The 23,118-nt window shown below is 38.3% G+C and overlaps 3 protein-coding genes and 1 pseudogene across 3 annotated transcripts; 3 read left to right on the top strand and 1 right to left on the bottom strand.

Annotated features, from left to right (window-relative positions):
• Positions 1-894: 894 nt before the first annotated feature.
• On the bottom strand, positions 895-7,590 carry LOC112191961 (E3 ubiquitin-protein ligase RFI2). The gene is made up of 6 exons (XM_024331466.2): positions 6,928-7,590; positions 5,890-6,059; positions 4,599-4,657; positions 2,824-2,849; positions 2,336-2,723; positions 895-1,891 (listed from the first exon to the last, which is right to left on the bottom strand). Exons 1-6 carry the CDS (start codon positions 7,112-7,114, stop codon positions 1,417-1,419), a joined length of 1,305 nt encoding a protein of 434 aa, XP_024187234.1. The 5' UTR covers positions 7,115-7,590; the 3' UTR covers positions 895-1,416.
• Positions 7,591-8,364: 774 nt separating this feature from the next.
• On the top strand, positions 8,365-14,998 carry LOC112194843 (annotated as a pseudogene).
• A 3,236-nt stretch (positions 14,999-18,234) lies between these two features.
• LOC112193979 (F-box/kelch-repeat protein At3g23880-like) lies at positions 18,235-19,591 on the top strand (the record flags this gene model as incomplete). The annotated part of the gene is made up of 1 exon (XM_024334245.2): positions 18,235-19,591. A coding segment is annotated over one exon (645 nt), but the record flags the coding sequence as incomplete, so codon positions are not given.
• On the top strand, positions 18,891-19,460 carry LOC112193978. Its single transcript, XM_024334244.1, has one exon. It carries the CDS (start codon positions 18,891-18,893, stop codon positions 19,458-19,460), a length of 570 nt encoding a protein of 189 aa, XP_024190012.1.
• Positions 19,592-23,118: the final 3,527 nt, after the last annotated feature.

The raw sequence follows: 23,118 nt of genomic DNA, 5'->3' as shown, positions 1-23,118 counted from the left end.
TTGAAACACTTGCTCTGGAGTTTCTGGGCACCAAAATCAGTTCCACAGTGACAGACATCTCCATCTGCTATCTGAATCAGCCATGGCCTTAGAAGTCAAGAAAATATCTTCCCTCTTCAATGAACCCTTAAACACAAGCCCCCCATTCTACCATTAGTGCCATGTCCCAAGTCCAATGGCTGGAATTTTATCTCCTGTGTTCAACACAAGGTAATTTTATCTCATACATTTCAATTTCATTCACAGATCAAGAGGATTGAAAAAGTCAAATTGAAAACCCTTAAATCTAGATTACTCACCGAACTGAGTTGTGAGGAGCGGCGACGGCGACGGGAGAATCGAAACAGCTAAATGGGGGAGGCGAACTTCTGGAGCTTCGCATTTAATCAAGGAGTTGCTGGCGGAGGAGGATTTCGGAGACGGAGAGTGGTGCAGCAGCTGGTAATGGACGGAGAGAGAGAGAAGGGTGAGACCGTGAGGGAGGGACTGAGATTGGTAATCTGGGCCTCTGGGGCTAAGATGGGATCAACTCGATACTATCGAGAGAGAGGGAGGCTGAGGTGAGTGAGGTCGGGTTACTCGACTGAAGGAGACATGTTTTAGCGTTTTAGCCTTTTAGGGTTGTTTGTTATTTTGTTTTTTTTTTTTTAATATTTAACATATTATTATATCACCCAATCAAGGACTGGCATATGGCAACTGATACAAGATTCGGGTCGGTTCGGGCTTCGGTCCCTGAAAATGTGATACCCGAGACCGAACCGAAAATTCCTATATCAAAACCGAACCGAATCGGTCATTTTTCCTCAGTTCGGATCGGGTCCTCGGTCTTTCTGGTCCGGACGCCCAGCCCTAGCTTTAGACATTTCATGAGAGGGATACATGAACAGAAGATTACGAAGCTCACTTATAATTAACTACGATGGCATAATCGGCCATAAAAATTTGAAAGCTGGATTATTGTCATACCAGTTTCACTAACGTGCAGCACAAGTTCCAAGCACTGCTTGTGTTGGAAATATTGGTAAAGATTTCATTTCCTTACCAATTGTTCAAATATGTTTTTGGCACAAATAATGATCCACTGATAACTCAGCCTGAAGAATAGTTGGTTTTTGTCAAATCAAGATGACAGGATCACCGTTGATAATATGGCGGAGTATGCGCTCAAATCCTACATTTGCCATTAACACCATCTTATTTCACATCCTCAAGGCGAAGAAACTAGAGGAAACTCAAGTCCATCACACCACCAAGTGGCTATAGACAACATTTTCAGGGCCACCACAGTAACTTGGAGCCTGTCTGGTCATGACAGACCCCGAGCATTATATATCATTTCTCAAGCATACATAATTTAGGATTTCAGTTATAGTAGTGGTAGTTTACTTCACCGACAAGGATAAGGAGAAAAGCCTATGACCGATTTTGTGAAGATGTCCTCTCAGATGCATGCCGCCGTAAGCTGTTTCCCCTGATTGCCGACTCTGATCCACTACCACCCTGGTGAAGAGCAGCCCAACCAGGATCACGGTCAACCTGATTCATCGAGAATGAAGGCAGGTGATCTCTTTCCCACGCATGAAAACGAGTAGATAAAGGATTTTCAGCCTCTTGGTAGTTACGGCCTGATGAACCAGAAGGGTAAAAATAGAAACCACCATTTTGATCTGATGATGAAGCCACTGGCCCTACTTGAGGCAAACCTCTTTGACTGCTTGATCTTCGGGCTCCTGAAATCATGGGTGTGCGCATGGTTGGTGAATTGCTAGGTTGTTGCTGTTGGTAGTATGCCTGAAGAGCTTGGACTCTGTCGCGAGCCCGAGCATTGCTGCCTGGATAAGGAGGAATCATTGAAGATGTGACTGAGCTGCCGGCTCTAGCACTAGAACTGCAGGAAGGATTTACGACAGAAAGACATGCATCAACTGCTTGATGATCAATAACCACGAACATTTACATAACCATGTTAGTATTTAATCCGATCTAAAGTCCACATATAATTAAGGAATATACCTAAAGTCAGTCAATTGTCATCTAGGAAACATCTAGGAAACGAAAATTATACCATCATCATTTTTTTGTTGCAAAAAAAAAATTACACCATTATCTCATTAAAAAAAGTTTGACAAAAAGAAAAACCACATATCAGGCCCAACTCTTATTTTCACATACCTCATTCTCTTTGAAATCTGCATACATGTACATCGAGAGATACTTCTAGTATTTTCTAATAACGCATTAAATGATAAGCAATTAAAAGAGCACATGTGATACAGCAAGATGAAGGTCAGAAGTAGTCTGAAACCACTTTCAAATTTTATCAAGGGCATACCTGTGACCAACAAGAAAGGGATGCATGAAAGATCCTGATCTTGGTATCTCCGAACTCGACCTAGCAGATCTTTGAGTCACAGATGGGATTGAAGTTTGGTCAACCCCACCAATATGACTGCTGGTTGTAGAGAATGGAGGGGAATGGTGCTCCCAACTGTGGTAATGAAGATCCATGGCAGGAAAAGCATAGGAGCTTGGCAGTTCACTAGGTACAGATGTGCCAGTCCAATGGTGGTTAAAGTTGGAAGCTTCTGAAACACTTCCACTTGAATTAGAGGATGAGGGGTGGATTGGTCCAAAGTAAGCAATATATGGGCAAGGATGAGCAGCAGATGATACAGCTGTATGCTCAGCAAAGATGGCATGCTGTCCAAGTAAATCATGATCTGCATTACAACATCCACTCGCATAAATATTACATTATGCGTTAACCACCACTAAAACTTGAATAAAATATATCACAAGGGAAAATCAAGAAAGTCTTACATGAAGTTGGTGAGAACTCTCCTTCCCTGTTGATAGCCAAAATAAAAGGTTCAACACATAGGAGGAGAAAATATTGCATTGACCAGAAAGACTAAAAGAAAAAACTGCAAGCATACATGTATCATCGAGTTGATATGAAAATTCTATTGAAACTTGGAAATTAATCTGCAAAGTTCCAAACAACTATTCTAAAACTTCAATTCCAATTATTACCTTTAAAAAGTTCATAGATTTAACCTTTGGCAAAACCCGGTGAGCTAGCCTGACCCAGAGTCATAAACAGGCTATGCTCCTCCATATACGATTGCAAAAGTTTTCTCACCTTATCCTACCTTAAGATTGACTATGTATTTGCAAAAGTTTATGTCATTTATTTTACACAATTTGTTCACTAGTAGTAAGCTTAGTTAATCGATAGAATTTAATTAAAACACTAGTTTTCTCTTTTAAGACATATCCTAAAAAAGGTGAGGCTCCTGGTTAGCATATCAGTCATATGGCCGATCCAATCTTCCGAAAGGTGAAGACTGCGCCTGAGCATTCTGTTAACCTATCCAAACTGGGATTAGCCTAGCCCCTCAACCTCTGCTTCCCATCCTTCCAAAACCCTCATAACTGTTAGTTTGAAAGCATATAAGGCAAAGGGTAAAACTATAATTTTCAACAAAGATATTTTGGAAGTGTCAACTAGTAAACAAAACAAAGTGTAACGGTTTAACAAAAGAACAACAAATAAAACTCTTTCTTAATCATAATTATATAACATGCACGAAGAAAAAAAATATATTAAACTGGACACAGTTGCTACAACTATTTCTAAAAACAACAAATCACAAACTCTTGTTATGTTGAAACTTTAAATGCATTTAGGACAAACAGCTATACAGCAAAAAGACAAGAGATACCATGTTTTACACATACGACTGTCAAAAGGAAAAGACTTTATACTATCTGACACAATAACCACGCCTGCCAATTCTTAGTCTAACTTTCAACTAGGTCCCTGGTCCTCAGTTTGCTTCTTTGAGACAGCTAGTTAAAGGTGAATATACAGAAGTGAACATATTGTTTCTTTTCTTTTTACTCTTTTCCTTTTCTTTTCAATGCAGCCCCAGGCCGGGGAGAACTAGTTGATATTTTCAGGTGTATCAGAAAAAATTCTGAAGGAATTTCAGACAGTGGTAGAACCAGATGATGGTGCTCACTGCTCTCTTGTTATTTTCTAGAAATACTGAACTGCACCCATGAAATGCAATAATCAATTTATTAATTGCTCCCCAGGAAACCAAGGACCAATGGCACTGATATTCTGTTAACAATGATTCAACATTTTTGTATTCAAAACCCATCTGATATCAGAAAACTCTATTGTCAAATCATGCAACTTCTCCAACTCTTTAAGTCTGCAAGGTTACTTTGGATTTCTTAAAGAAAATAATAGATGAATAACTTTCCAATCAAACTTACTAATGTAAAAGATAACAAGAGCTTATGTGGATAAGGAGAAAAAGAGATAACTATGTTACCTCATAAAATAATCCGTGTTTGCACATGCCCATTAGATAACTAAGTTCTTCTAAGTGTGAAAAAGAGCTTGTTTTGAATTAGAAGGACCAAATGGTTACTGATTAGATTTAGAATTACAGTAGAACAAGTTAATTTCCTAATTAACCTCTAGAAATGATTTTTTTTTATTTTTAATAAAACCATGAATGCATAGAAATTATCCGCAAACAACTTGGAGTCGAATTAAATTTTAACACGAGATCACTTACTCAAATGATGAAGGAAGTCTTGCTAAGCTACCAAATGGACACCAGTGAACACCAAAGGACTGCAAAAGGCATTTACATACCCAAAAATATAAATATATTAGATGATGAACAAAATTCAGTTAACCTGTAAACAAAACGCGGATAAGTATCTAAACCCACACAATACAAACTAGCCTGCAGACAAGAATTTTAGGTATTTTATGCTGCATTGATACCACAATGCAGTTCAATATTAAAATTTGGTTGGACTACTCTTGTCGATATTACTATCATTTGTTTCAATCTGACCGCAATTTTCTGTCAATGGCTTTGCTTCTTCCAGTCACCTCCTGGTAGCAGCAAAGGTTTCTAAGTGTTTAGAGCATTCGGGAAGAAGAAAATGCATCCCAGCCCCCAGAAAAGATTATAGTTGAACATTATATTACTCACAGACCCCTCAGATGTCATCATTAAAATGCTAGTAAAAGTAAAAGGAAAAGATAGAAAGGGACCTCAATCAATCCAGTTCAAGGATGAGTAATACATATGAGAGGGACAGACATGATATAAATATATACATACTTTATTTGGTACTATTACTTCAATATAATGGATTCTGATTGGTTCTAATAGCAGGGAAAACAAAAGGTAATACTAGCAGACAAAACATTTAGAGAACTTGGTTCTCTTCATTCCTTTTCTCTTCACTAATAGCAAACTTACTGGGTCCCTATTGAACAAATTTGATGATTTGCTTGCCACAGATCATTTGCACTAATCATGTGATTATCTTTATGGTCAAGAAAACATTTTTAGCCTCAGGCACAATGTAGAAATGACCTCCACGTCTAAGCTGAGGGGATAGACTGCTACTGGTAAGGGAGGAAGTTGTGATAACCTACTTGATAAAAGAAGCCACAAAGCTCTGAAGCAATTTAACTAGGTTCACTGGAATGTAGAATTTTATCAGATTTCACCTAATATATAACATTCACATCAGACAAAAGTAGAAGGATGATCCTTGGCTATAAGGGAGCTGCACTCATCCTGATCATGTACCTTAATAAGAATCAATTATCTCGCCCATCTATAGCAGAACTTCCTTTGAATGCTCTATTGACCCTAAATGTTTAGTATACAACCCTTTATGTTTGTCAATATTAGCTCAAACCCTTGGACGTACGTAGGCATGAAACAATGGTTTTAACAACAAGATCTATGCATTTCACAAAGATAATTAGAGCCGCATACAAAAATACACTTAGTCCTACAAGTTAAATCTAAAAAGAGGAACTACAGCTACAGTAATTACCATTTCGGAATAACTTAGATCATACAGATCTTCATCATGGTTCCAGTCATCCATGCTAAAATCTGGAAATGAACGGCAGCCATTAGCATAAAGCCATTGACCTTTCTCAATCTTCCGACAATTAGGGCATTGCATTGCGCCCTTTATATTAAACGCCGAACCAATGCAATCTGAAAGGGTTGTAACAAAATAATCAAGGAACATGAAACCTGATAAACAGCTTAGATGAAAGTCATAACTAGCTAACTTCCATAGGAAAAGTTGGTCTCAAATACAATGTGCAAGTAAAACCATCAATCATCTATCATCAAAAGAAGGAGAATAGGTTTAACAAACTTGCTACTCTACAAACTCAGATGAAAGGTTCAACTACATCACCAACAAGATTTCAAGTCTATGGCCAAACCTAACAAATGAAATTGATATAGGAGATGTTTAAAATAAATAGAATTGTGCATTTGAATAAAAACTGGAAATGTGAAGATAGATTTTGTTAAAAAATGAAATGAAGATGATACATTATACTTCTGATTAAACTTCCACATTCTACATTACAAACGTGCATAAAGATACTTCCTTTTACATGGCCACTCCTAATCTGTAGATCCCAACTGATCAAATTTTCCATCTTTCAGTATAAATGATCGGCTGATCCATTAAATTTAAAAACCTTAACAAATCGAAATGTAGGGAATGAACTACATGATTTCCAACAGAAAGATATGATCATTTAGCTAACAAAAGCAAGCAACTTGATACTGAAGAATAAATGGAAAATATGAACATAATGCATGGATAAGATAAGAAAACACAATGAAATGACAACCCCATAAAACCAAAACTCTAATCATGGTTAGCTGAGGCAATATTCAGTTTCATTTTTCCCTCAACTTTCTTAATCAACCAAAAGAGCACATTAACAGAAAATCCAAAATCCAAAACAATTCACAAGTCAGAACCATAATTGAACCCGGATCTCTGAAATTGCAATCTTGAAAACCAAAATTGCAACCCCAATTACATTCAATTCCGACTCACCTAGATGAAATTCATGCCCACATTGCAGCTTGGCCCAAGATCTATCCCCATTATCGGCGACGACTTCAAGGCAAATCGAGCAGGACACAGAGCCACCGTACGACTTGCCTCCACAACCACCACCACCATCGCCACCGACGCCATCGCTTTCTTCAACAACCACCTCTTCATCGCTGCCCAGACCCATAGAAACCCCCAAATCAAGTCTTCAAAACTCTAATTCCGATGCGCCGGCGTCCAATTCCGCCTCTTTTCCCTCTCAATCTCAAGCGCGCGAAGACGGAAGAACCACCCGGCGAAAAAAACACACACAAAGCCTTCGGTTACAAATTGACGATCACGAAAGGGACCCCGAAACGACGTCGTGGGGATCAGAAGCGGAGACGAAGAAAGACGCGTGAGTCGTCAGAGATGGTGTTCTGGGAAATTTGATGGACAAATCAAACATCCAAATCTCTCTCTCTCCTCTTTCTCATTTCTCTTCTCTTTCTTTTCTTTCTTCTCTCTCTCCCTGTCGCTGGCTCCCTTTCTTCTCTCTCTCTCTCTATCTCTGTGTCTGCGTTTCCGGACCGTCGGATCAGGAGAGGTTGGACTTTCGGCGTAATAACCGCTGTCCTAATAACCCTGATCAACGGCCAGGAATGATTTTTCTTCTGCCGTTTGATTCTGGTTGACGCTGTAGTTGTTTGTCCGAAAGCCCTTTTTTTTTTTGGGGGTTAGATAAGATTTTTTTATGTTTTTTGTCGGGTTAGGAACGTGAGGTAGGATCCGGGTTATCGGGTCGGGCTGGTTTAAATGTTTTTATTTACTTGTGATTCAAGTTAGGAAGATGCTCTCTACCTAAAAAAGGAAGTTAGGCGGGTGTAGTGGAATATTTAACTCCATCTTTTTTTTCTTTTTTTTTACCTAATATAATTCCAGCTCATTCACATTTTTTTGATGATTAGCCTAAAATATGGACTTCCACAAATACGTAATGACTAATGACTAATGAATGTGTGTATTATTGGCAACCAAATTTAATGTGTAGATGGAAAATGGTTAGGATTCATGCACCTAGCTCGATCCTAAATGTAAATTGCACAAGAACAATAATGAACATGCATGTCATAATATCTTATATAAAGTCGAATATCAAAGAGTAATCGTGGTAGGGCTAAATTCAAGAGTTGAGTACCTCATGATGATAGCGTGTCGGATTAGTAGTAATATTTTCTAATGTGTTTTTTTTTTTTTAGCGGAAAAATTTAGGTATATTTTCTAATGTGTTGAGCATTAATCAAGTTGTAAACTTAATTTTTTTTTTTTTGAAAAAGAAAACTCAATGTTGTTTGGACCATATAAATACTCGCAGCCTCTGAGCCCTAAACACTTTCTCTCTTGCTGACACCAATTCTTCATAGACACTAATAACGAAGTAAATTCAGCTCTACAATCATGCTTGTCTATCAACATCTTCTTACAGGTATCTGTAATTTCGAAAATGAAATTCAGGGTCTTGTTGGTCTTTATTTTGTTTTAATGCAGAAGGTTTTAGCTAGATAAATTTTAGTTGAAATTTTTTTTATTTTGCGTTGATCATTGGTTTTTCTAACATTGAAATTTGTGGACAGTTTTATCACTTATTATTTATTTTTGCTGTACGTATTGAATATTGGCTTTATTATATTGGTGGACAAAATCCAATTTGAATGGCCCATGGTGATCACGTGGGCAAGGCACCCCTAGGTTAATTAGGATAGGATATATATATATACATATATGCCGCCAGTATTGGATAGAGAGAGTTAACTAGGTATTGGTGTATTGGGATTTTGGGTAGAGAGTTTATCATCAAACTCTAATTGTATTATCTCCAATTGATTATAGTGGAATTTCTCGCCGGCTCCGAAGTGGACGTAACTCAATCACATTGATTGAGTGAACCACTATAAATTCTTGTGTTCTTGTGTTTTTACTTTCTTTTTCGTTGTTTGGTCGCTCATCTAGTTCCATATCAATATTGTGTTTGTTACGCTTCCGCACAACAAACTGGTATCAGAGCTCTGGTTCTGAATTGGGAGTTGATTCATTGATTGGAAATCATGGTTGACGAGAAAAAGAAAGGGACTGAGTCTTCAGGTTCTTCGCGTTGGTCAACTTCCAGGCCATCAATTGGTAATGCCAAATTTGAAGTTGAAAAGTTTAATGGCACCAACAATTTTGGCATGTGGCAGTGTGAGATGATGGATGTCTTGTGTCAACAAGAATTGGATATAGCTCTGGAAGATAAACCTACAGACATAGATGATGTAGAGTGGGCGAGAATTAACAAGTGGGCTTGTGGTTCTATCAGAATGTGTCTTGCTAAAGATCAGAAATTCTTTGTCATGAAAGAAACTTATGCAAAAGCGTTGTGGAAGAAATTAGAAGACCAATATATGATCAAGAGTGCTGAAAATCGGTTTCACCTGAAGAGGCGGCTTTTTCGATTTAATTATCGACAGGGTGTTTCTGTGTCTAAACACATCAGTGATTTCAATAAGATACTTGCAGATTTGGCTAATTTGGATGTGAAAATTAGTGATGAGGATAAAGCGTTGTGTTTGCTAAATTCTCTTCCTGACGAGTATGAGCATTTGATTACAACTTTGTTGCATGGAAAGAATGATGTGAAATTTGATGATGTGTGTAATTCATTGATAAATAATGAGTGTAGAAAGAAAGAGAAGCAACTTCAGAATGTTTCAGGTGAAGCACTTGTAGTAAGGGGCAGATCTGATGAGAGAAAACCTACTGGAAAAAGAGGTAAATCTCGTTCCAAGTCAAGAAGTAAATTTCCTGCAAAAGATGAGTGTGCTTTTTGTCGCAACAAAGGTCATTGGAAGAAAGATTGTCCTAAGTTGAAGAATAGAGACAAGAAGGATTCTGAAGTGAATGTTGTAAGAGATGATGAAGATGACGACTTTGATTTTGCTTTGAGTTGTTCATCAGCTTTTGAAGATTTTGAAGAAGATGAGATTGAGTTTGCTTTGGCTAGTTCATCTGCAGTTGGTTATTCTGACAAGTGGATTATGGATTCAAGTTGTTCACATCATATGTGCCATAATAGGGAATGGTTCTCTACTTTCAAGGAGTTGAATGGTGGAGTAGTTTTGATGGGAGACAACAGTCCGTGCAGAACAAGAGGGATTGGTACAATTCGTCTCAAGATGCATGATGGAGTAGTCAGAGAATTAACTAATGTCAGGTATGTTCCAAATTTGAAGAAAAATCTTATCTCTTTGGGAACTTTAGAATCAAAAGGGCACACAATTACATTGAAAAGTGGAGTTGCTAAAGTTGTCTCTGGTTCACTTGTGATGATGAGAGGTGAAAGGTTTAGAAATTTGTATTTTCTACAAGGGAGCACAGTGACAGGTGAAACAGCAATATCTGAGACTACATATGGTGATGATGCAGACAATACAAAATTATGGCATATGCGTCTTGGACATGCTGGTGAGAAAGCAATGCAGGGATTAGTGAAGCAAGGTCTATTGAAAGGTGCAAAGACAGGAAAATTAGAATTTTGTGAACATTGTGTCTTGGGAAAACAGACTAGAGTTAAATTTGGCACTGCAGTTCATCAGACTAAAGGTACTCTAGATTATGTTCACACTGATGTATGGGGACCTACCAAAACTGCATCTTTGGGAGGTAAGCATTATTATGTCTCTTTTATTGATGACTTCTCTAGAAGAGTATGGGTGTACACCATGAAGCATAAAGATGAAGTCTTAGATATATTTGTGAAGTGGAAGAAGATGATTGAGACTCAGACCGGTCGGAAAATTAAGAGGCTCAGGTCAGATAATGGTGGTGAATACAAATCTGATCCGTTCTTGAAACTATGCCAAGATGAGGGCATTGTGAGACACTTCACAGTTAGAGAGACACCACAACAGAATGGGGTGGCAGAGCGCATGAATCAGACTTTATTGGAGAAAATTCGGTGTATGTTGTCTAATTCTGGATTAGGCAAAGAATTTTAGGCTGAGGCAGTTGTGTATGCAAGCCATCTCATTAATAGGTTACCTACTGCTGCACTTGAGGGAAAAACTCTCATGGAGGTATGGTCTGGTAAACCTGCTACTGATTATCATTATTTACATATTTTTGGTTGTCCTGCTTATTTTCATGTCAGGGAAAGTAAGCTAGATCCAAAGGCCAAGAAAGCTATATTCTTGGGATTTAATGAGGGTGTTAAGGGATTTAAGCTTTGGTGTCCAGATGTGAAGAAAGTTGTTGTAAGTAGAGATGTGACTTTTGATGAGGCTATTATGGTTGATCAGAACAAGCAGAAAAATTCTGATGAGCAGAGAATGACCGTAGAGAGTTTGCAGCAGGTGGAGTTAAAGAAAAAAATTGTTGAAACTCCAATTGATCCAGTGAGTCCTAATGTTGATTCAGATGATTTAAATATTGAGGACATGAGTATTGAAGTAGAGGCTCCAACTCAAGAGCCTACACAGCAAGATGGACCAATTGCAACTACAAAGGGAAAAAGGAATGCTCAAAAGCCAGCTTGGCTTAATGATATGGTGACTTATGCACTTCCAGTTACTGAAGAAGAAATTCCTACTACTTATGAAGAAGCTGTCATACATGCAGATTGTGTAGAATGGGAAAAAGCTATGGGTGAGGAGATGAAGTCTCTTCACAAGAATAAAACATGGGAGTTGGTTCAGTTACCGCATGAGAAGAGAGCAATTGGTTGCAAGTGGGTGTTTGCTAAAAAGGAAGGATCACGGTATAAGGCTAGATTGGTAGCTAAAGGTTATGCACAAAAAGAAGGAATTGACTACAATGAGGTATTTTCTCCTGTTGTTAAGCATTCTTCTATTCGTATTTTATTGGCATTGGTTGCACAGTTTGATCTTGAGTTAGCACAGCTTGATGTAAAAACTGCTTTCTTACATGGTGAATTAAAAGAAGAGATATATATGACTCAGCCAGAAGGATTTAAAATTGCTGGTAAAGAAAATTGGGTATGCAAACTGCATAAATCATTGTATGGTTTGAAACAATCTCCAAGGCAGTGGTACAAGCGGTTTGATAAATTTATGTTCGGTCAGAAGTACACTCGGAGTCTTTATGATCCATGTGTTTATTTTCGCAAGCTACAGGATGGTACCTTCATTTATTTGCTCTTATATGTTGATGATATGTTAATTGCATCTAAGAGCAAGGTGGAGATAAATAAATTAAAATCACAATTGAGTGGTGAATTTGAGATGAAGGACTTGGGAGAAGCTAAAAAGATTTTGGGCATGGAAATTGAAAGAGATAAATCAAGAGGCAAAGTCTGTTTGTCGCAGAAGCAATATTTGAAGAAGGTACTGCATCGGTTTGGCATGAATGATAAATCTAAACCTGTAAGTACACCTCTTGCCTCTCACTTTAAGCTTAAATCTACTATGTCTCCTAGCACAGATGATGATATGAAATATATGGCTAAAGTTCCTTATGCTAGTGCTGTTGGTAGCTTGATGTATTGTATGGTGTGTACTAGACCGGATATTTCACATGCCTTAAGTGTGGTGAGAAGATATATGCATAACCCAGGTAAAGGTCATTGGCAAGCAGTGAAGTGGATTCTACGGTATATTCTTGGTACTGTGGATGTTGGATTAGTTTTTCAGCAAGATAAGACGAGTCAATGTGTTGTTGGATATGTGGACTCTGATTTCGCAGGTGATTTGGATAAGTGCCGATCTACTACAGCTTATGTGTTTACTCTTGCTAGTGGACCGGTGAGTTGGAAGTCGAATTTGCAATCTACAATTGCTTTGTCGACTACAGAAGCTGAATATATGGCAGTAACAGAGGGTGCAAAAGAAGCAGTTTGGCTTCGTGGTTTACTTGAGGACTTGGGAATTATTCAAGAATATGTGGATATTTTTTGTGACAGTCAAAGTGCTATTCATTTAGCAGAGAACCAAGTTACTCATGCTCGTACTAAACATATCAATGTCAAATTTCACAAGATTCGTCAGATGGTGGAGGACGGTGATGTTCAACTCCTCAAAATTGGAACTGCAGATAATCCTGCTGATATGTTGACAAAGTCAGTTCCATTGAGCAAGTTCAAGCATTGCTTGAACTTGATTGGTATTTGTAGAATTTGAAATTCCCTACGGGGATGTCGGAGCGGTGATTGGTTTTGAAGTTCTACTTTGGAGAATTTACATCAAGTAAAGCCAAGGTGGAGATTATTGAATATTGGCTTTATTATATTGGTGGACAAAATCCAATTTGAATGGCCCATGGTGATCACGTGGGCAAGGCACCCCTAGGTTAATTAGGATAGGTTAATTAGGATAGGATATATATATACATATATGCCGCCAGTATTGGATAGAGAGAGTTAACTAGGTATTGGTGTATTGGGATTTTGGGTAGAGAGTTTATCATCAAACTCTAATTGTATTATCTCCAATTGATTATAGTGGAATTTCTCGCCGGCTCCGAAGTGGACGTAACTCAATCACATTGATTGAGTGAACCACTATAAATTCTTGTGTTCTTGTGTTTTTACTTTCTTTTTCGTTGTTTGGTCGCTCATCTAGTTCCATATCAATATTGTGTTTGTTACGCTTCCGCACAACAGTACGAGTGTAAGTAATTCAATGTATGATTGTATATTTAGCACAATCGATGTTGGTTTTTAACACATGCATTATGGTTTGATTCAGCTGATGAGCTTCTTTCAGACTCATACCCGTACAAGGAAATTGAGAATGTGATACTTTGGGAGGTGGAAGGAAAGGTTGGGACTCTTATATATATGGTTTACTCTAGTGTTTATGTTTCTTCCTAATAAACAGAAAAGATTTTAAGTAATATCAACAACATCAAGCCACTTTTTTGTATTAGTGGGTGGTTCAAGGAGCAATTGAAGTAGATATTACCCATCGGCCGAAGGCGGGGGTGATGAAGATGAAGGTGTTGATGACCAGGCCGTCAAGGTTGTTGATATTGTCTATACATTGAGGCTCAGGTGAGCTGAAAAACCAACCTAAAGTATAAATGATTGAAATTGGCACTCCCTTTTATAAACCACACACTTTGAATGAAAATATGTATGAAATGGGTCGGTTTATAAAAAGAGAAAATGTCAATTTTATCCCTATATTGTATTAGAGCATCTCTAACAGAATACTTATTAAAAAAAAAATTAACTAATTTTAGACTAAGTTTGATCTCCAGCAGACTAGCTAAACAAAAGCTAAATTTAACTTTAGCTAAAAAACCTAGATATATTTAGCTAGAGAGGAGAAAGAATTTAATTAAAACTTAAATTTAACTTGGGATTTAAATATTCTGTTAGAGCATAACTCAATAAGTAACTAGTTATATTCCAGTTTTAACTACTTTTAGTTATGCAAATAGTTATCACTGTTGGAGATGCTCTTACGTAGCATCTTTTGAATGATTCTTTGATGGCGTGTGCAAAAGAAACGAATATTTTTTTGTTTTTTCCTAGTATTACGCAATGATAGTAAAAAGTATTCTTTCCGTCCTTCAATATTTTTCAGTTCTGACTACTTGAAAGTATAGAGAGAACCTTTCATGTCATTCAAACGAAGTGCTCTCAATAAAAGTGATTGGACGCGACTGTGATGATAAGCAATAGTATCTAATACAACTAGTGGTTCAATTGCAGGAGCAACCTGCCATGGACAAAAAGCAGCTTGTGGGGTTCATAAAGAGGTAGATAAAATTGTTGACACACAAATTGGATGGTGAGCAGCAAGAGCTTTTCAAGAAGCATATTGAAGGAGCTACCAAGTACCTGTTCTGGATGCTTGGAGGGTCTCTGATTGTAAGTGACAATCAACTGCAAAACATGTACAGTCGAATTGAATCTCAACTGGTTTGTATATCTTTTTTTGCTTTTCTAAGAATTATTTGTCGAGATTTTGATATATGTGGCAGTTTTGTTGGGGAGAGCATGCATGATGATGAGAGCTTCGCATACTACAAGGAAGGTGCTACTGAGCCGACCTTCATCTATCTTGCCCATGGCTTGAAGGAAGTCAAGTGTTGATGGAGTTGGGACTATGTAGTGCAGTTTTTTTTATTTGGTTAATTTTATTAAGGGTTTTTATCAGAGGTGGGGTCTGAACTATGTCTGACCGGACTGAATGGTACCTGGACTTTTAAAATGATCAAATAGGTACCTGAACTTCCAAAACCACATCATTAAGGTACTTCCGTCTATATTCCGTTAATCCTCCGTTAATTGCAGGGATAAATCAGACATTTCACCCAAATTGACCACTAAAATGACTGTTATAACCTCATCTGACATTTTGTCCATTTCCCTCCTTTCTATCTTAATTTCCCTCCAAAAAAATTGACTCTTCCCCCAACACTATTCATGTAAAACTTTTCATCAAATTTTACCTCCAATTATTGTCTTTCGATAAATAATAATCAACATCTCAACATCAAGTTTTCTTGAATAATTTTTATTGTTCTTCAAAAATTGGCCTAACATAATGAAATACCAAATTATTCAAGTTTTACCTCCAATTATTGTCTTTCGATAATAAAATTAGCCTAATAATGAATATTCAAGAAAACTTGATGTTGAGATGTTGATTATTATTTATCGAAAGACAATAATTGGAGGTAAAATTTGATGAAAAGTTTTACATGAATAGTGTTGGGGGAAGAGTCAATTTTTTTGGAGGGAAATTAAGATAGAAAGGAGGGAAATGGACAAAATGTCAGATGAGGTTATAACAGTCATTTTAGTGGTCAATTTGGGTGAAATGTCTGATTTATCCCTGCAATTAACGGAGGATTAACGGAATATAGACGGAAGTACCTTAATGATGTGGTTTTGGAAGTTCAGGTACCTATTTGATCATTTTAAAAGTCCAGGTACCATTCAGTCCGGTCAGACATAGTTCAGACCCCACCTATGATAGAAACCCTTTTATTAACTATATCCGGAAGTTATTATCATACATTTTTAATTATATTTGGAGACTATCATAACCATACAATGTTTATATTCAAATGTATGTATGCGATGTAACCGAAGACCATCAGAAAGCAAAACACATCCATTTGGATAGAAACCCTAGCGACTATTCTGTCACTCTAGTCGCCGTCACTGTGCTAGCGCTTGTCCGGCTACACCCCAGCAATGGCAACGGCCTCTGGCCTAGCCAACGCACGTTGGGTGCGGCCGGACGGATAATTGAGGCTGTGTTTCAGGCTTGGAGGAGGAGATTCGGGGATGTCCTTCTCTCTCTCTCTCTCTCTCGGTGAAAAGAGTAGTTGAGCCGTGGCTGCGGATTGGGATAAGAGTGGACTCGGGGCTCTGCCGGGGAGTAGCAGCGTCTGGTGATGGTCGGAATTCGGCGGGCTATTTCGATGGAATGGATCGGATGTTGCTCGACTGGTTGTGGGCGATGATAGGACTGCCAATTGGTTATGGCGCAGAGTTCAGGGTGCGGCCTGGTGTGGGATAGGGATGGTGTTCGGTGGCGTTTTCTCGGCAGAGGGTCAGGCGGCAACAACACCCTTTTTGTCCGACATCAGTGATGGAGACGGGGTGGAGGCGCGACGAGGCTGGTCTAGGCCGGGAAGGGTTGGGGACGGCCGCCTTCTGGGTTTGATTTTCTGGGGTTTGGCACTGGTTGTGGGCCCATTATGAGCTGAAGTTTGGGTTGGGATTTTTTGGGCCCTGCTTTTTATCTAGTTTTTCTTTAGTTTTGTTTGTTCAATAATTCTCTATTGTCAGGGACAGTCTAGACACTTTTGTGCATCTAGTTTCTAGCATTTGATCTTGGTCTTGTCAACTCAATTCTCAGTGTCTCTAGTTGTACACCAATTGAGGTCTCTAGCGTTTAGCTTCACTAGGTGATAGTTAGGTTAGGAGGGCCAGATATTTCTATCGCCTCTGGCGCAGTACCAAAGGGGGGTCCCGCTTTATCCAGGTATTTGATTGTACACTGAGTAACTTTATTTTCTATGTACCACTGTGGGTACCACCACTATCTTCTTGTCTGTCTAAATGGCAACAGAAGGTATGTAATGACCTATTATGGCTTTTATGGAATATATTATTTTGCCCTCGGACACTTCAAAAAAAAAAAAAAAATGTATGCGATGTACATCATGAAAGTCTTAAAGCATTAAAGTTTCAAGACAGTGCTTTGATCTAAAATTATGTAGGCGTGTAGGTTTTCTTTTTCTGCATTGCTTTTCAAATGGATTATTATGCTTAAAGTACAACCTGTAATGATCTAACAATTCAAAAACTCTCGCATGAAGATAGAGCTCACTAGCAAATAGTAGATTTTACAATTTGCAAAGGTATATATATATATATATATATATATATATATGTGTGCGCGCGCGCACGCGCATATACTTTTTCTTTTAGGAAAACAGAATCAAATTTTATTAATAACCGCACCCTTGTTAAAAACAAACAAATGTAAGTGACAATCAATTCTTAAACTCAATTGGTTTGTAAATCATTTTTTACTTTTCTAAGTTCTAGGAATAACTTATATGAGGGTTTATATTAGTTTAGATTTGAATATTACTGTCATTAGTTGATCGATGATTACAAGGATTTGGGGTGATGAGAGAGTTTATATACAAGGGCCGATGTCCATATAAGACCATAACTAGTAAACTTGTGCAAGGGTCACCATGAGTAACCTTTATAGCCATATACTATGAGTTAACCACTATAGCCAAATATGCTCAATACAAAGAAATCGATTAACTACTGTGATAAAAAAAAAAAAAAAATCAAGAACAACACCATAAATATTTAGAAACCCCATTTATAGCGTTTGCATTCTTGACCGGTAATCACGCATAACCAAACGGTGCTATAGAAAATTAGAGTCCCTGATCGATCCAGCACATGGGATCCTTGCATTCTCTCTTTAGAGATTTATGAGATTTCTTGTTGGTTTGAAGTGCAAGGCAAAGAGCCAGAAACAATAAGAAATTATGAAGCAAAAGGACAGAAAATCAGAAAACCCCACTAAACTGTAAAGATAGGTAAAGGCCTCAACTTCCTTCATTATACCAAACTTTGAGAATTGTTATTTTAATTTCGTTTAATTTTTTAGACAGTGAAGAATTCTTGTTTCACTTAAATCGACTTCATCATAAGATAATAAGATCTTATGAGCCAGCGTTCATTTCCAAATATATATATCATTGAAGTGCATAGAAAAGAGGTGGAAAAAGATGAGGTTGAGAATGGCAGAGCTTTCCAAATTGCCACAAGAGATGAAGGTGTGAATCCTGTCAAGGCTGCCTCCAAAATCTCTTATGCGATTCAAATGCGTCCATAGATCCTGGCATGCTTTGATCAGTAGCTCCAATTTCGCAGCCAAACACGTCTCCGTTTCGGAGCACAACAAATTCTGCTCCACCACTACCATTCTTTTCAAACGTTATGTTCTTGACCTCAACACTGACAAGAGGGAAATTGTATTGTCATTGTTTGATCTTTGCCATGATAATAATTGTGTTGATGATGACGATCACCTTAATCCTTTAATGGAGGACCTCCATGTTCCGCAGTCTATGGGTCTAAAAAGGAGGGACATATGGACCGGGATCGAGTATATAGAAATTGCATGTCACTGCAATGGAATAATTTGCTTAACCGATTACAGGAAAAGAGTTGTTTTATGCAATCCAGCAATTAAGGAATTCAACCGTCTTCCCGTGTCAAGTCTTGCTCTCTCTTCTGCTGATATTAGACCCAGTGGGTCATCTACAGCTGCTGTAGGATTTGGCTGTGATCTCAAATCTGAAGAATACAAAGTTGTTAGAATTTTACATTCTGCACGAGAGTTTAAAGATAATGATATGGTCATACATCCTCCCAAAGCAGAAGTATTCACTCGTTACAAGGTCTTGGAAAGAAATCAAGACTGATAATCTTGACAATGAAAGTACAAATAATATTTGGCCATATTCAACTGTCAGCATATATATACTGTAAAGGAAATCTTTATTGGCGTGGACATGAAGAACAGAAGGAATATTTTGATGTTAGCTACTCCTATACAGACGAGGACAATAATTCAGGAGATGAAACTTTTATATTCGAGGACAAAGAGCGGATCATTGCATTTGACATTGGCAGTGAGACATTTCATGTTATATCTTTTCCAAATGGTTATTATTACTATCATAAGGTTTTTGGCTTGTGGAATGACTCCATCGCAGTGAGTACTAGTTGGTGTTCGGAAAATCCATGCATAGACATATGGGTGCTGGATAACATTGGTGGGGTTAAGCGGTCGTGGATAAACTGCTTATCCATTGATCCAGTTGTGAACATTGAATTTCCATTGGCATTTGTTGGGAGGAGTGGGCAATCTCTTTTGGTTGCCGTGGATCGTTGTGTAGTAATTTTGTGTGACTATTCTACCTCAAAATTGAAGTATCTTCCTGTTAATGGAGTGTCTCTCTGGAACTCTCAAGCTCTTTTTTACGTGAATAGTGTAGTTTAAGGGATACACTGATTGTAGCGATAGAATTCCTAACCTTGTTCTGGAAGCTTGATCAATATAAGATATACATAAATTTATAAGGTAATGAAATACGGTTGAAAGCATAATTTACCAGGGTATGTCTTATCATGCATTGTGCTCCGTTTCTTATCTCTCCTTACATGACATTATACAAGAAATGCACTCTAGCAAGGGGACAATCCCAGAAAAGAAGGTCATGCGATTCTCATTGGGGTGATCCTAATATCTTTTGCTGACGATGTTATGAAGGAAAAGGGTTGTGTGTATTTTCATGCTCTTTCCATAACTATTTGATCTGGTGACATATGTCTCTCTTTGTGAGTGGAGAGGTTTTGAATTAAACTCGAGAACACCAAGTCATTATTCACTAATAAATAATTAAAAAACGTTCTTAAAGCTCTTCACCTAAACTGTATTAATTTTAGAAGACTTCAAGGATTGTTTATTATTATTTTTTTTTTTACACTAAAAACTTCGTATCATTCAATCGAGTCAGAACGACACTTGCAAATATTTCACCTGCCTATAATTTGTCAAGCAAGTAGTAAAGTAAGTACTACTCATTGTACATTGAAGGTCACTTATTGCCTACAATACTATGCCAAGTATTCTAACACAAAATCAAATTTTATGTGAGATTTCATTCGTCAATGCACTCAATTGTGGTGCTCCAAAGATCTCCTCAATTCAGTGTACAGACACGCCACTCTTATTGAAGAAATTGTGTAGCAATCAAACTCAATATATCACTAACTATGTCTCATGTCACTGACTATGTCACTAAAAACCAACCACGTACCAAACAATGAACTAAACTCCAAAACAGAGAAAGTCATCGCAACTCCAAAAATTCATCCTCCTGAGGAATTTTCAGCGAACAGAGAGAGAAAGAAAAGGAAAGTTTCAACCTCCCAAAATGAAGAATCAGGAAAAATAACTGGATTTGTAAATTCTGGGATTTCTGGCTATAAGTGAATTCAGATACTGCGAAACCCTCCAGCCTTGCTTAGCTAACAGAACCAAGTTGAAAGCATGTAGATCTCGAAAACCTAGTCCCTCTTCCTCCCTAGCTCGACCCAGAGCTTGCCAAGACATCCAATGAATTCTTCGCTTATCTTGATGCCCACCAAAATTTAGCACACAGCTGCTGAATGTCTTCACAAAATTTTTGTGTCAATAGGAAACAACTCATTGCATATGCCAGTTCTACAGGTATTCGATCGGAATGGTGGGTTTCAGTTTGTGATCCATTGTGGATCCTAGGCTAGCTAGGGCATCCTCACTTCGAGGCCATTGTTGTATCTGGGACTCCCTAAAATGCCATGATAGGTCTTTCACTTTAGCCAAGTATCATGCCATCATAGGGTTATTTGCTGCATAATGATCCAAAATTTGGTTAATTAGTAATCAAAAGGAATCACATGTTACAAATAACCTTTCCACTTTGAGCTTCATTGACACCTTCAGGCTTGCCACCAGAGCCTCGTACTCTACCTCATTATTGCTCGCTGGGAACCCTATGGTTATTGCCTGCTCAAGTATAGTTTAAATTTCATCCGGAGTCTCCTAAATAATTTCTGCTCCTTCCCATTACTGTTAGATGCCCCATCAACCTGCAGCTTCCAATAAGTTATGTCCTTATGTACAACTGGAGGCATTGTCACGTGCCTCTGAAGCCCTTTCAGCAGTGTGAATTCAGCCACAAAATCAGCCAAAACCTATGCCTTGCTCCTTATCTTCGGTCGGTAAAAAATATCATATTGGCCTAAATCTATCGCCCATTTAGTGACTTTGGACGAGCCTCTGGCCCATGCAGTATGGAACGCAATGGCTGCTCCATCATCACTACTATCCAGAACGCCTGAAAATAAGGGTGAAGCTTCCTCCCCATCATCACCAGTGCCAAGATCAGTGTAAGAAATTAGGAATTTCCGAGCGTAGTTGCTTCCAAGAAATGCGATTTCAAGAGGGGTTGGATTAGATCGAAACAATGATGTTTGTGGTCGATCGTATTCTTCTCAACAAACTCTAAGTTTGGAGGAATCTACAAGCTCTAAGCTTGGAGTGAGCACGAACCCCCACAGTTCGGATTTTGGTCTCCCCTATGAAGAAGAAGGGGGGGTAGAAGAAGGGATGTTGCAAGTCCCCGAGAAAAAGAAGAGAAATTGAAATAAAAACTCAAAAACGGGAACTTTTAGCAAACCATACCTCTTAGGATTGCGGATCGCATTCGATCCTCATTGTAGGATTACAAACAAGCTTCAGTACTAGCCGAATCAAACTTGTTGAAATTCGGAGCAGATTCGCTTCTAAACAGCTCCCACTCCGATTGGAGTACAGGTCACAAAACTTCTCCAATAGGGCTAAAATTTGGAAGTCAAATAGAAGAGACAGAGGCGAACAACTTTGATGAAGGAAGAATTTTGATCTGAAGTTCCGAAATAGAAGTTTCGGGGCTTGCAAACTGACTGATATGCACAGGAACGAGTATGCTGAACAGCTCCCACCTTGAATACTGTACAGGTCTCAAAAATAGGGCTGAAATTTGGAGGTCAGATAGAAGAGACAGAGATGAACAACTTTGATGAAGAAAGTATTTTGATCAGAAGTCCCGAACAAGACGTTTGGGGGTGTCCAAGCAGGCTGATTTGCACAAGAACGAGCGAGCTGCTATGCTGCAGGGGCAGCAGGAGTGCCGCAATGCTGCATAGGCAGTAGGTGGCACATGGGTGCACAAGGGCTGCAGGGGCAGCTTACAGATAACGTGTTGTAGAGAAACTGAATTTGCGTGGAATTTGCTGTGTATTCTCATTGATAATAGGGGCCTCTTTATATAGAGGATTACAATGCATAGAGTTAGAATCATACAAGGAAAGATAATCTCTAGATTCTTCTAATTAAACCCTATTACCACTAGGTCAAGTAACCTAGAGTTTGGGACAAATACAAATAGAGATATCCTTAAACAATAACACATTTCTTAAAAGTTATATTAAACTACTCAACAATGAGTGACAACAAATTCTCTTGTGACCCAAATTGTGTAATTTGACTTGGTCTTATTCTGGCTTTTTGCCTTCTTTGTCGTTCAAGGAGAGTGAGACTTTCTCGACCAAAAAGAAGATTAATCACATAAATAGTGAATGCAGGAATCCGATACCTACTGTGGGAATGGATCGCTCTATAGCTGACTGACCAAAAAAGAGGTGCAGACACAAAATTTTTAAAACTCAGTAAGCAGCAACTCTATTTGCTTCACAAGGAACCCGTTGGCAGGTAAGTGTAGAACTGAGATTTTGTTCCAAGTATTATTTCTCATAAATGAAATGATTATGTTCAAATAGAAAATAAGTGGAAGAAAAAAAAAAGGGAGGTGAATATACGGCAGAGATGTCCAAATTGCCAGAAGAGATGCTGGTGCAAATCCTGTCGAGGCTGCCACCCAGATCTCTTATGCGATTCAAATGCATCCATATGTCATGGTATTCTTTGATCAATAATCCCATCTTTGTGGACAAACACCTATTCGTTTCGAAGCACAACAAACTCTCTTCCTTCACCACCATCCTTTTCAAGCGCTATGTCCTTAGAAACGAGAACACTGACCAAAAGAAAACGGTATTGTCATTATTCAATC

This window comes from Rosa chinensis, chromosome 3 (assembly GCF_002994745.2).
Source record: "Rosa chinensis cultivar Old Blush chromosome 3, RchiOBHm-V2, whole genome shotgun sequence".
In the NCBI taxonomy this organism is placed as follows: domain Eukaryota; kingdom Viridiplantae; phylum Streptophyta; class Magnoliopsida; order Rosales; family Rosaceae; genus Rosa; species Rosa chinensis.
This window is presented reverse-complemented; position numbering and strand designations above follow the sequence as displayed.

What these genes read in the sequence shown, in the direction of transcription:
- LOC112193978 (XM_024334244.1), top strand. Translation starts at nt 18,891, where the DNA reads ATGAAAGTACAAATAATATTTGGCCATATTCAACTGTCAGCATATATA.
- LOC112191961 (XM_024331466.2), bottom strand. Translation starts at nt 7,114, where the DNA reads ATGGGTCTGGGCAGCGATGAAGAGGTGGTTGTTGAAGAAAGCGATGGC. An exon ending in AGACTTCCTTCATCATTTGA is followed by an intron (nt 2,850 to 4,598) that starts GTAAGTGATCTC and finishes GGCTATCAACAG; the next exon opens with GGAAGGAGAGTTCTCACCAA. An exon ending in AGAGTTCTCACCAACTTCAT is followed by an intron (nt 2,724 to 2,823) that starts GTAAGACTTTCT and finishes GTTGTAATGCAG; the next exon opens with ATCATGATTTACTTGGACAG.